Source organism: Artibeus jamaicensis, unplaced genomic scaffold (genome assembly GCF_021234435.1).
Source record: "Artibeus jamaicensis isolate MK-2021 breed Jamaican fruit bat unplaced genomic scaffold, CSHL_Jam_final contig_464, whole genome shotgun sequence".
NCBI lineage: Eukaryota > Metazoa > Chordata > Mammalia > Chiroptera > Phyllostomidae > Artibeus > Artibeus jamaicensis.
Genome location: NW_026521842.1, coordinates 1,480,139 through 1,492,492, shown reverse-complemented (window position 1 = coordinate 1,492,492; position 12,354 = coordinate 1,480,139). Strand labels below are relative to the sequence as shown.

Genomic DNA, 12,354 nt, shown 5'->3' with positions numbered 1-12,354 from the left:
TGGCTAGCACAATGCTGGATACAGGACAAGAGGAGGAATACCTGGGGTAACTGGCAACCTCTTCTGGCATTCTGCTAGTTTTTTGTTTGTAATATCGAACAGGAAACAAAGTAGAACTTACATGAATTCCAAATGACATATGACAAGTTGCAGAGTGGAAGACTGGTAGTTTCATGTGACAGCCAAGCAGCAAGTGCAGGTCGAGGGTGTGGCTCTAACAAGCTGGTCTATGAAATGTCCCCCAGGCTTAGACTTGGGGGTGAGGGAGTAGGTTTGCAGAGTAGGGACTATGGTCTGCAGCTTCCATATGCTTTTAAGAACTCTGAGGGTGGATGACAGCCAGAGGCAGAGTTCTAGGGAAGGAGTGATGAAAAGCACGGGCGGGAAACAGTTGGGCCTAAGATCCTAACAGCCAGAGCAGGGCTGTTTTCTTATTGGATTCTTGCTTCCTGTTCCCTCAAGCCTGTCTGCTGTCTTCCTCACTCTTACTATGTTCCTGGTATTCCAATGTTAGTTGTGGCATTCCTCTTAGGCTGATGAATGACAGATGGTTTCACATGAGCCTGGCCGGTCCCCCTATAGCATCTTTAGGAAAACATGGTGACGTGACAATCCCTTGGATCTCTACAGTGCTTGTGCATGTTTACTTATAGTCTCTGAACTGGTGAAAATTTTATTAGACCTTCTTGATATGTGATCACCCAGCTGGCAAATGCAAGAATCCCCACCATCCCCAGGTCATCACCAGTTTCCTACTCAAGTCCTTTCTCCTCCTCATCTTACCCCTTCTAGAACATGCTCCTTCTGTGCTCTTTACTGCAGCTGTCTGACTAGAACGAAGCCTTTTTCCCAGGAGACTGGGGGCTCTCAAGGGCAGATGTTGCTGAGGGACCTTTGTGTGAGGGAGTTAGTGTCCAGTGTCCACATCTTGCAACTGAGTATCACTCTCCAACAGAACCCAGATGCATCCACTGGAGAAAAGACCCGAGTTACAGTCAATTGTGGCAGCAGGGACACAGAGTGAGCATCTAGGGGAAGATTCCCCATTAGACCCAGTCAGTCAGGAGTGTCCAGTTTTGTGGGGTGGTGCCAGCCTCCAAAATATTATTGGGAGGCTGGCTTGCTATCTGTAGGCAATGTCTCCTCTATTTGGCTATTCTTAACAATTTTTTCTGTACAGTTCAAAATGCTTACATGTGTAAGTATTTCCCCCTGTAGATAATGCACTACACTCCCTCCACTAAGGACTCCTGTTTTCACAGACAAGAGGATTTCTCTGTCTTCTCCGAGCACCAGTGCCCCCACTTCTCTCCTTGGTTAAGAGCTACCATTGCACCTGAGCTCCCCCTACTGCCCACATGCATCTTATCTTTTGCGTTTCCTGTCTCTCTTTCTTTCTATGCCTAAGTCTAGGCAATTTCTTTAGCTTTAATATGCAGTTCACTGGTTCTTTCTTATGTTGTAAGCTATATAATCTGCCTACTAAATTTTAATTTCAGTGACAATTTTCATTTCCATGTTCCATTTTATATTTTTTAAAAATCTACATGATCTCTTTTTTTTTTTGGACAGTATCTTGTTCTCTGCTCATGTTTTCGATTTTCTTTTTTATTACATTCTCTAATCATACAAAGGCATGAAGTCCCTGGGGCTGAACCTCTCTCAGGATGGTTCCTTCACCATGGTCTGTAGTTCTGACTGGAAACTGATACTGGTCTGAACTCTGGGTCCCAGGAAGGTGCACAGATGCCTGTCTCTGATCTAGTCCTGGAGGGAGCACAAGATATTTCCAAAAGCATAAGGCAGCACACATCCAAGTGACAGCCCTACAGAGAGGGCAGGGTAGGTTAGTCTCTGAGGAGGCTTCTCAAAGCCCCTCACCCTCTAGACACCAGCTGGAAGAGACAAATGCCTTAGCTGAGTGAGGAATGGTGTCTTCTGGCCCAAAGTGTCCACAGGGTTGGCCTCTCCCATTGGGATGAACTTGTGAGGCCCTTGGCATGTCCACTGCCACCCCAGCAGACCTGCAGGCGAGGGCCAGGTCAGAGATGAATTTCAACTCTTACTATACTCAGCCACTGAGGACTTTAGATGTTCATTTGTTATGTTTCTCACTCACCATCTCCAATTCCTAGGCTTTTCCAGCAGAGGGGTTTTCCAGGAGATACAGTCTACCAAATTGCTGAGAGAGAAATCCGTAACTTCTGTGACCCACCATAAAATCCTAAGATGTCAATACCACCTTGACTCTACTCCATGGGAAAGCATTTAGAGGTGCTATTGTGAAACTACAAAGTTCAATATAGTGTCAGGTAAAACTCAAGTCTGCAGTGAGTGGAGTGAAGTACTGGCGAAGCTGCTGCCCTTGTACCTCACCTGGCCTCCAGAGCAGGCCTTCTATACCAAACATGTGGCCTAACCTTCGTGTTCAGAGTCATGAAATCCATTACTTTACACTGAGAAGCCTAATTTGTGGACAGTCCATACACTACAGATGATCCAAATTAGGTAATGAGTTAAAAAAAAAGTTAGATAATGACTTGCATGAGGGATTGTCACATTACCTAAGCATTACATCCAAATTTTTCAAATGCAACAAGATGAAATACCCAAGGACTCAAGCTCCCACTTAACCAGCATGGTAGAGTTGTTTAATACTTAGGCTGCAGTTGTGACTAGCTTCTCCTTCCAATTTCCTGATTTGTATCAATTTCTTTTTTTTAGAAGTTACCATCATTCATCATTTTAAAAAGAGGAGCTCTGTGTAACTCAGCAGGTCCCTTCTTCTTTGGTCTTTATCTTCATCCCAGAAGGAAGCAATTAGGTCCAGCTCATGGGAATTCAATGAGGGTTATCCCAACCAGCAAGCCAGAATATAAGTAATATTAGCATAATATTATACAACAGTTGGGAGAGACAACAGTCTCCCAACCACTGCCCATCCCTTCACTACACCAATGCATATTGAGAATTTTTAAAAAGAGAGAGAAAGATCATTAATTCAAACTTACAACCACCCCTGAACCATGTCATCAATCCTGCTAATCTCTGGGCCTACCCACACAAGTCTTTGACCACAGCTCTGGGAATCACACAGGTGGAGAGGCCATGTCCTGATGCAGACTCCTCCCAATAGCAGACGGAAACATTTGCTGAGAGCCCGCCCCCCACAACTTCATACATCAGAGCCATAAACTCCTCACGGTTTAGAGACTTATACATGAAAGCAATGAACAACACACAAGTTAAAAAATATACCCAAAGTCTCACAGTGTTCACCAGGATGCATCCAAACAGGCTCCTGTGCCCCTCTTGTGTCCTCCCCTCTATGGCCTTCTCTTACTTAGAGGACTATACTCCTCTAAGTGTCCTCAAAACCTGTGGATGCAAACAGTCCTGAGACTCTGTGGGAAGGGCCAGAAGCTGCCTTTGCTTTGTGTCCTGTCACTGTAATCAGTTATGGTCAAGAGTAGGACTACAAGAAGTGCCCTGAGAGTCTTCCCAGCAAATCGCTGAAGCTGGAGTGCACCTGTAAGGGGTCCTGAGAGAGGCTGTGATATTCTGCAGAATCATGCCTTTTCTGCAACTGGAGGAAATAAGAGAATTTTAAATACAAAGAATCTTCCTTCCTTCGTTGGTCCCAAATGCCTTTGTAGAAGAAGAAGCTGTTCAAGTTTGGAGAAGAAAAATGATTGGGAAATAGCTTGACCATAAGAATTCTTAATTATATGAAAATATTTAACTTGGATATAACTCTTTATGAGTGACCAAATGCGGTTCCCCAGAAAACGGGGCTTTCACCCTCAAACTCTATCATGGGAGGAACGGGTTTTGGGCTCCCTTCACCTTCTGCTCTGTAGCCCCACCAACATGCACATCCCATCTCTTTTCTGTTTGTAATAAAACTCATCTTTATTCCATGGCAGTGGCATTTCAGAAATGAGCAGAACCTAAGTCTAGCCACATAGTATAAGAGTAACAGAAATGGGCCTGGCTTTGCCCTTCTTCAAGATGCTGCTTTGAGATGGGAAGCAATCAGGCGTTCAGTGTAGGCTGAGGCAGGGCTTCCTAATGCATGTGGCTAAAACATCCTACCCTAGTCCTTCTAGCTTTAAAGTCTTGTCATTATGTATCAGCTAAATCCTAAGAGCTCCTAGGGTCACACTGTGGGTGGCATGTACCCTTTACAGCCAGAGATTTCACTGTGGTGTCACTTCCCCATGGTGCCATCTTTCTCTCCCTCTGCCACAGTCCAGCAGTCAGTAGTGAACAGATGCCCCTTTATCATCATGTAAAAGTCACCTCCAATGATCAGGAGGGCATGGTATTAAGTTCCAAGAAGTTCTGCAGATGCCAGAGGCAGAGATGTCTTCATTTCACAAACAGAGGACAGACCTTGAGAACAGCCAGTACCTTCCCATCTTATAAAGCCAGGGTGATCATGATTTCAGTAAGTGTCCTTGAACTTTGAACTCTGAATGAATGAGTTCACATTTCAGCACCAGAGACTAGTTTTATTCACAAGGTAAAAGCAAAATAAGAAATGTTTGATTTTTTCCTCAGTCCAAAGATACATTCAAGTGTCGATAACAGGCAGCTGCCAGCTCTTGATGTTTCTGGCAGAGCAGCTCTTGAGAAGCTCATGTGGCCTCTGGGGACATACAGGACCCACCTGTGGTTCCAGATAGGAAGCAGCAGGCTAATGTTCAGACTAAGGGATAGAAAATTGTAATGGCTCAAAAGGCTTATGTAGGAGGCCTGAAGTGGGTAAGTAATCATCTAAACCAATCTGAACAATATTTATAGATTTTTCTCGTTATAGAAAAATGTAAACATATAAGAAGTAAACAGAATAGTATAATTTGAAGCAGGTTCCAGATATATTAAGTTAATCATGAACACTGTACGTGGTAAAATGCTTTACACCAAAACCAGCAGTGAGTCAGCAGTAGGTGCTTGGGCAGGCTGAGACTCCTCACATGATCTGCCTGGGAAAAGCTGTTTCATTGGAGTGGCCTGCTTGTTCTTCCTAGATAGGTAGCCAGACCTGCTTTGGCCCTAGGCCAGAGGGGCCAAGATACAGCATGTGCTGCCTACACAAAGCCCTAACAGAGAACTGGCTCTGGGTGATGCTCTGGCCAGTAGTTCCTGACACATGTTCATATTCACCTGAACACAAGCTGTCCAGGGTGCTATGCAGGCAGCTAAAACGATAAACCATGTCAGGGTGAATTTGCTTTGCCTGGGCTTAGATGTGCAGAGTATTTCCAGCTTTCACCACAGATGGGTGTTGTTCTTGGCAAGTCGCCCCAAGCCCTGACTAAACAGGCTGCAGAAACAGGCCTCCCGTGGGCTGGGTCACGTGCAGCAGTTCCTGAGGGTCTAGGAAACAGAAGAAGGTTCTTAGGCAGCTTAGTGGTCTCTGAGGGAGGCTCAGCAGCCTCTGTCCACTCCGGGTACAGCCGAGGAAACTCACTATTTACCACTCAAGAGCCCCAACTTCTGGAGCCTTCTGCTGTGTTCCCCTTGTAGAGAGTGCCAAATCACATCTTCCCAGCAGAGGGCACAGGAGGAACACGCAGGAGAATGCAAGGCAGCCTCCCACCAGGTCTGTCACTCCTGAGGACTCTCCCTCCAACTAAAGGGACCAGAGTCTCTCTATCTCAGTCACTGGTCAGAGTTAGTAATTTCCCCTGTGTGGCTTACTCATTTGGGTACAGACCTGCAGTGGGGCAGCACCTGCCAGAGGTCTGTGCCTTTCAAGAGAAATGGCCTCACTCCATCTCACCCCATTTCTGAGTAAGAAATGCTCCTAGTTAGTGCAGAATTAATACTCAGCTCAGGTATCCTGCTTATTGGGCAGTGCAAGTGGGAAGAAGACAAGTAACAGGCAAACTAATCATGGCTGGCGCAGGGAGGCCTGGGCAGAGGGCCTCCCACTGCCATGCATGGTGTACAATATCAGCTAGTTTTAAAGGCTCCTTATACAAGTGATACATGACATACCCTTGTGCCAGAATTATCTCACTGGAAAATATAGTTTCGTCATATTAACAGAGCAGATGTATATGAGAGTTATTAAAATCAGCCCCCAAAAGGAAATAAACATAGATGGGCAAATACTCTATTTCACATGTATTTATATTTTTGCAATAGACCTTGCTTGGAAAATTCTATTTTCTAAATGTTTTTCACTTTTTTCCTACCCTATGTGATTTCTTCCCTACCCCCACCTGGGTCCTGACTCACAGAATATAAATGTGAGCACTCCCGTAGTGCCCCAAGAATCTTCTGGATACCCCAGAGAACCAGTGTGGACACCTCCTGCTAAGAAGATGCTAGCTATCAACAGACTAATCTGTGAGGCCTGCTGGAGCACACAGACCCAAGAAGCCACCATCAAGATGAAATGGGGCTTTGAAACCTATGTAGTTTTATTAACAATATCACCCCAATAAATTGAACAAAACTAAAAAAAGATAAAACAGACCCTCAAAGAAATCCTACCAACCAGACAGAGTGGGCAGCCAAGAATGTCTGCCCCTAGGCACATTCTGCAGAATGCAGCTGCTCAGGTGACACACTGTCTCAGGAGGTGGAAGCTCTAATACTGTCCTTGACTCTGCAAACAAGGTTCTGGGGACTCACAGAACCATCCCAAAGGTCTGGTGCCAATTTCTACACCCTCAGCATCCAGACAGCCAATAACTAACAGCTACAGCACACCCTCCACAACCAGAACTGGTATGGACACCAAAAACAGGAGAGGGTGCCAGGCTTGGTCTGACCTTTGTACCTGAAGCCCCAGTCACAGAATCTCTGTGAGCACCTCTTCATTCCGGCAGAAGCCCTATGCCCACACATATGCACACCATGCCTTTGCTCCACTGCTCCATGGAGTACTGGCCCTTCCCCTTATACCCCCCCATCCCCAAAGTGCTTGCTCAGTGACAGAAGCCACAGGCTTGGTCCAATGGATCTGAAGGACCCCACAGAGCCCATACTGCCTTCCTCATAACCCAGCCAGCAAAACCAAACCCATTTCACTGGCTTTAACTAACCAAAGTCTCTGCCCAGCTACCATGAACCCACTCACTTGAGGAGTACCTGCATAGGCAGGTGTGGGTGAGGGACCTATGACCTCATGAATAAAAGCTTTGACACTAACAATTTTTTCTGTGGCTCCTCCCTCTGCCATTTCTCCCAATTTTCTTACACGTTTATCTTGTTTCAGTATCTGATACATATTCCACATGCAAAAAGCCCCAACCCATGCCCCATCTCACAGCTCTGTGTGCTCTGCATGCCCTGAGCCCTTTCACACCCCTGGCCTGTGACTGGCCTACAAGTCTGCAGAACAGTCAGATGATCAGCAGGCTGGGAAGGCTTCTGAGCACCAGGATCAAGAGGACGAGAGTATGGGCTGGCAGGAGAAGCCGGGTTACTGCCCGGACACAGCACAGGTCCCAATGAGCAGCTCAACATGGTACCAGCTTAAAAGTGTACACGCTCAGTATTAACCTTTCAGGAGCACACACTCAAAGGCACAGAGACATGCATGCACACACGCAAACACCCCCACTCCCATGCACATGTGCGCACACAGCCCATGTGCACACACATGTACACACGTATGCACTCCAACCGACACACATATACATACATGCACATCACACCCAGGGCTGACCTGCACTCCTAAGAAGGCTGCACTGGGTCCTGCTTTCAGCTGTCCCTTTGGCTTTTATTTCAAATAATTGAGTTTAATTTGTGTGTTTTTGTAGTTCTGAGGGGAAAAAATGTTTATCCTCCAAGGAAAAACTTTCAGGGGACTAAAAAGAGCCAGGAATGCCTGAAAGCCTCGTAGCTTCACCAACTGAATACACAATGGGAGGTCCCCTGGGCATGCCAGGGGAGGAGGGGCACTTCTACTTTATATACTTATGTGAATTCTCTGTGTGTTAATCTTCCCTATCATCCCCAAGTAGCCCTGAACAAATCAGGTAAAGTGGAGAAGGAGCCGTGAGGCCTCACTCTAGGCCACCCCCTATGTCTCCAGCAGGACTCCTCAAATGGGGTTGGGACCACCTTCCAGATAAGCCCAATGTCAGCAGACCCCTGAATATGGGGGTCAAGGACACTTTGTGGAAGAGAGGAGTCTGGCAGGTATGATGTGGGAAGGGTCCTGGTGAGGATGACCTGGAGGCAGTCAGGAGGGAGCAAGGGGACAGAAGATAGCAGGAGGGGCAGAGGCTGTGCCGGGCTCCTGGTACCTGTGTCTGAGTCCTTCTGCTCTCCATTGGCCCCCACCGTGAAGGGCAGCTTCCGTTTGGTTGCTCTCTCTCTCACCTCCTTCCCTCCATCACTGCGGTCCAGCTTTGGGGTCTTGGTTAGAGAAACTTTATCTTTATCCTAGAAAAGAAAATAACACTTTCAGATATCATTCCCAAATTAAAGTCTCAAAACCCTCACTTCTACCATAGTTTCATTTATGTGCCAGTTAAAGCAGCTGCAGTTGAGGCCTGTCCATGATTCCCCATGGCCCCAATTTTTTATCTGAACCTAGAGAGTAGTCTTGAGATACTTTGGCTAACAAATATTCTCATGAGTATGAATAAAGCAGAGTATTCAGAGATATAGTTGTCCCCAAACTCATTTTTCTCTATAATGAAGTATAAGAGCCTTAAAAATTTTTGTGGATAGGTAGAGTCTTGATTTCCACCATAAATGGACTGGGTTCTCCTCCTTTTCTGTCTGACATCCTTTGGACAGTCCCACATGGCCTGGCATGACCCCCAGTGCTTATGCTGTCTCTGGCATCACCACAGGCTTGTGACACTGCCTTCAGAACAGATCTTGCAGACCAAGGCATCAGTCCCAAAGCAGAGCCCACAGCTGTAAACCTGAGTGCAGATGACCCACTCCAAAGCAAGAGCTAGCTGGAGAGCTGGTAGGATATGTCCTTATTACCCCTCTTACTGGCTCTCGTCTCAGGGTAGGTCTGTCCTGCAGGGTAAAGACTCACAAGCCCAACTTCCAGCCCTACCCTGACCAGCTTGCCATCCTTGGGCAAGTCTAGCACTACAGTGTCATTATCTGTAGAATGGAAGACAGTACCCACCTCAATGATAAATGGAGATCTTAGTGGGCATCAAGCACATTAATTCAGCCACTTCCTGTGCAGTGTTGTATCATATGAAGTGAGGTCAAAGTGTGGAAACGGCAGTGTATATAGCCCTAGGGCAGCCCGATTCCAAAATGCAAAGTGTGCATGTGGGTATGTCGATGAAACAAGAACTGTGTGGAGACAAGAGTCCCTGCCTTGCTGGCTACAATGCTAGACACCCTGGATCCAACCCTTCAGTGGATAGTACCATTTTAGATAGGTAGGGATGCTCCAAGGTGGAGCTATCTCCCAGCACTGAGTACCACTTAATTCCCTCCTTCTGTGGCTCAAATGGTCCTCCAGCTTGATTAGTCAGCCACAGCATCCACTAACCTTAGTACTTAATGAAAGACACCCTCAGGTGACCAGAGAGAACTCTGCAAGAACATGCTGCCAGCTCCAAGGGCATCTGGAACAGAAAGAGGGGCCACCAGGCCCTGATAGGATGAGAACCCCTAGAAGATAGAGCTGCACAGATACTAGACAAGCCACTGCATGCCACAGTGCACCTGGGGTGTCAGGCCACAGCCACGCCTGCCACTACCTACACCTGCCACCACAGAACTGGGAGAAGAATGGAACCCATTAGCAAAAATGCCACGCCGTAATGGACACCTGCCCACAAAGGAAAGTCCTGGCCCAGTTAGTGAATCTGACCTATGGATATATTTTAAAAGGTCATACAAATAATAATAATTGTTTGGGAATGCAAGAAATTAACAAGTCAATGTAATTTACCACATGAAGAAAATCATATGATCATCTCAACAGCTACAGAAAAGGCCCGTGATAAACTTATATGCTAATCCTGACATGAAATCTCAGCACATGGGGATAAGTTACAGTCCTCTACCTGACAAAGGGGGCATCTAGGCAAGGCTGCCTATAATCACCTCATTTATTGAAAAGCAAAACATTTTTTAAATGAGTGAAAAATATGAGTATGTACTTTGCAAAAGAAAATATCCATAAAGCCAATAAACATTTGGAAGGGTGTTTTACATTAGGAAAATGCAGATTAAAACCACGAGGAGATCTAACTACTTCTACTAGAATGGCTAAAATAAAAATGACTAACAGTATTATCCTGGCTGGGTTGCTCAGCTGGTTGGGGCATCATCCCATACACCAAAAAAGGTTGCAGGTGCAATTCCCAGTCAAGGCACATACCTAGGTTGTGGGTTTGATCCTCACCCCCCCACCCCTCTCAAATCAATAAACATATCTTAGAGTGAGGATTTAAAAAACAACAAAGACTAACAGTATCAAATGTTGACAAAGACATGGCAGGAAAACCAGAACCTGAGGTGTTGTTGGTGGGAGTGAACTGGCAAAACCATTTTGAAGTTGACGAAATGAGAGCACTTGTTCACAAACTGGCACAGTGATGTTCACAGCAGTTTTGTTCACAATAATTTTTTTTTAAAAAGAAAAAGAAACAACATAATTGCCTATTGAAAAGCAAATGGGTACATTAATTCTAGTGGTCATAAATGGAATATTCCACAAAAAGATACTGGCACATGCAACAACACAGACAGCTCTTCTGTGACAGCTCTAAGGAACAATGCTGATGCGTCAGCAATCACATTATGACATCTGGACCCCCAAAGTCAAATTCCCTCTGGGATCAGATTTGTTTAAATTTTCTTTCCTTTTTTATTCTCTTGAGGAATAAAAAAGTATGAATCTTAAAATGATTGATTGTATACCTGAAAAACCCAAAGGAATATACAATTAAAGGATTCAAATAGTATGTATATTAAAGTAGCTAGACATAGGAATTAACTGATTTTTCTTCAATATAAACAGGAAATTATATTAAAATCAGTTATATAAATGTCAAAAGACACCAACTACATAGGAATAAATCTAACAAAAGATGTTCAAACCCTCTATATCTGAAAGAATATTACTGAGAGAAAATAAAGACGACATAAAAATGGAGGGATATGTTCATGGTAAGAAAACTCACATTGTTAATATGGCAATTCTCCCAAACTGATCTTTACTAGCAATCCAGTCAAAATCCTAGCAGGCATTTTGGAAATCAACCAGCTCATTCCAAATATATATATATGGAAAAGCAAACAGTAAAAACAATTCTGAAAGACAGCAAAGTTCAGCAAAAATAAACTCCCAGAGATCAAGACTATAAAACTTCAGTCATCACAACAGGTGGTCCTAGACCAAGGACCAATGGTTCAGAACAAAGAATACAAGTTGGAACACCACTTGGCTGGTGACAAAGGCCCTGCAGCCCACACATTGGGAAGGAGGTGTTTTCGTTATGTGACAATGACCACGTGAACATCTAAAAGGGAAGAAAATAAACCTTGATCTCCTACCTTATATCACAAAGCAAAAATTAATTCCAGATGAACCAGAGACTGAAAGCTTTTAGAAGATAACACAGGAGAGCACCTTCATGATCAGTAAATAACAGACAAGCACAAATAAAACCACAAGATACCACTACATACCACAAGCATGACTGAAATTAAACCGACACCAAGTGTTAGCAATAATGTAGGTAGGTCAACCTGAACTCTCACATCTTTCAGGACTGCACCGTAACTTTGACAAACGATTAAACCGTATCTACCACTGTGGAAAAAACCGAATGGTACCTATGTTCACGCCATTACTCTGTTATATTCCAAACTATGAAACATCCAAATGCTCAAAGGAGGAGAATAGATAAATAAATTGCTTAACATTTATACAATGGGATACTATACAGCTAAAGAGGAAGAGAATGGCTGCTAAGAAAAAGCCTGTGAATCAGATGTAATGCTGAGTAACTTCTCATGTAAATCTCAACAGTAAAACTTGGCTACAGCGACACAGGTAAGAACAGAGTTCACTTTGGTCAGAAGTGCTACTTCAGAGGGCACAGGAAAACTCTCAGGAGGCTAACTAGCAATGCTGGAATATTTTGATCTGGATGGAGATTATCCCAAGTTTTTAAAATGAAACAGGTAATATTATATGCATTTATATTTCATTTAAAAATATCGGAAAACGTTTTAAAATACCAGCTTCTCACCATACTAGCTATACAGAGTTAAACAAAACCTGCACTGCACCTAGAGTATGGTAGGGGCTCAGCCGTGATATGCACAGCAGGAATATGGCTCTCTGGGCAGACCTGGGTTCAGAACCTTGCAGAGAAGCTGGGCTGGGACAGA

At 44.6% G+C, this 12,354-nt stretch overlaps 1 protein-coding gene across 9 annotated transcripts in view; it reads right to left on the bottom strand.

Moving 5' to 3' along the window:
* The window catches only part of ANKRD11 (ankyrin repeat domain containing 11), a 243,221-nt gene that overhangs the window by 28,206 nt on the left and 202,661 nt on the right, over positions 1-12,354 (bottom strand). For 7 of the 9 annotated variants that reach the window (XM_053666583.1, XM_037142310.2, XM_053666584.1 and 4 more), the window contains one exon: positions 8,271-8,409. In XM_053666583.1, the coding sequence (XP_053522558.1) occupies positions 8,271-8,409 (139 nt within the window). Of the gene's footprint in view, positions 1-8,270; positions 8,410-12,354 lie in introns of those variants that run through there. The other 2 variants (XM_037142314.2, XM_037142313.2) reach the window with 1 other exon arrangement.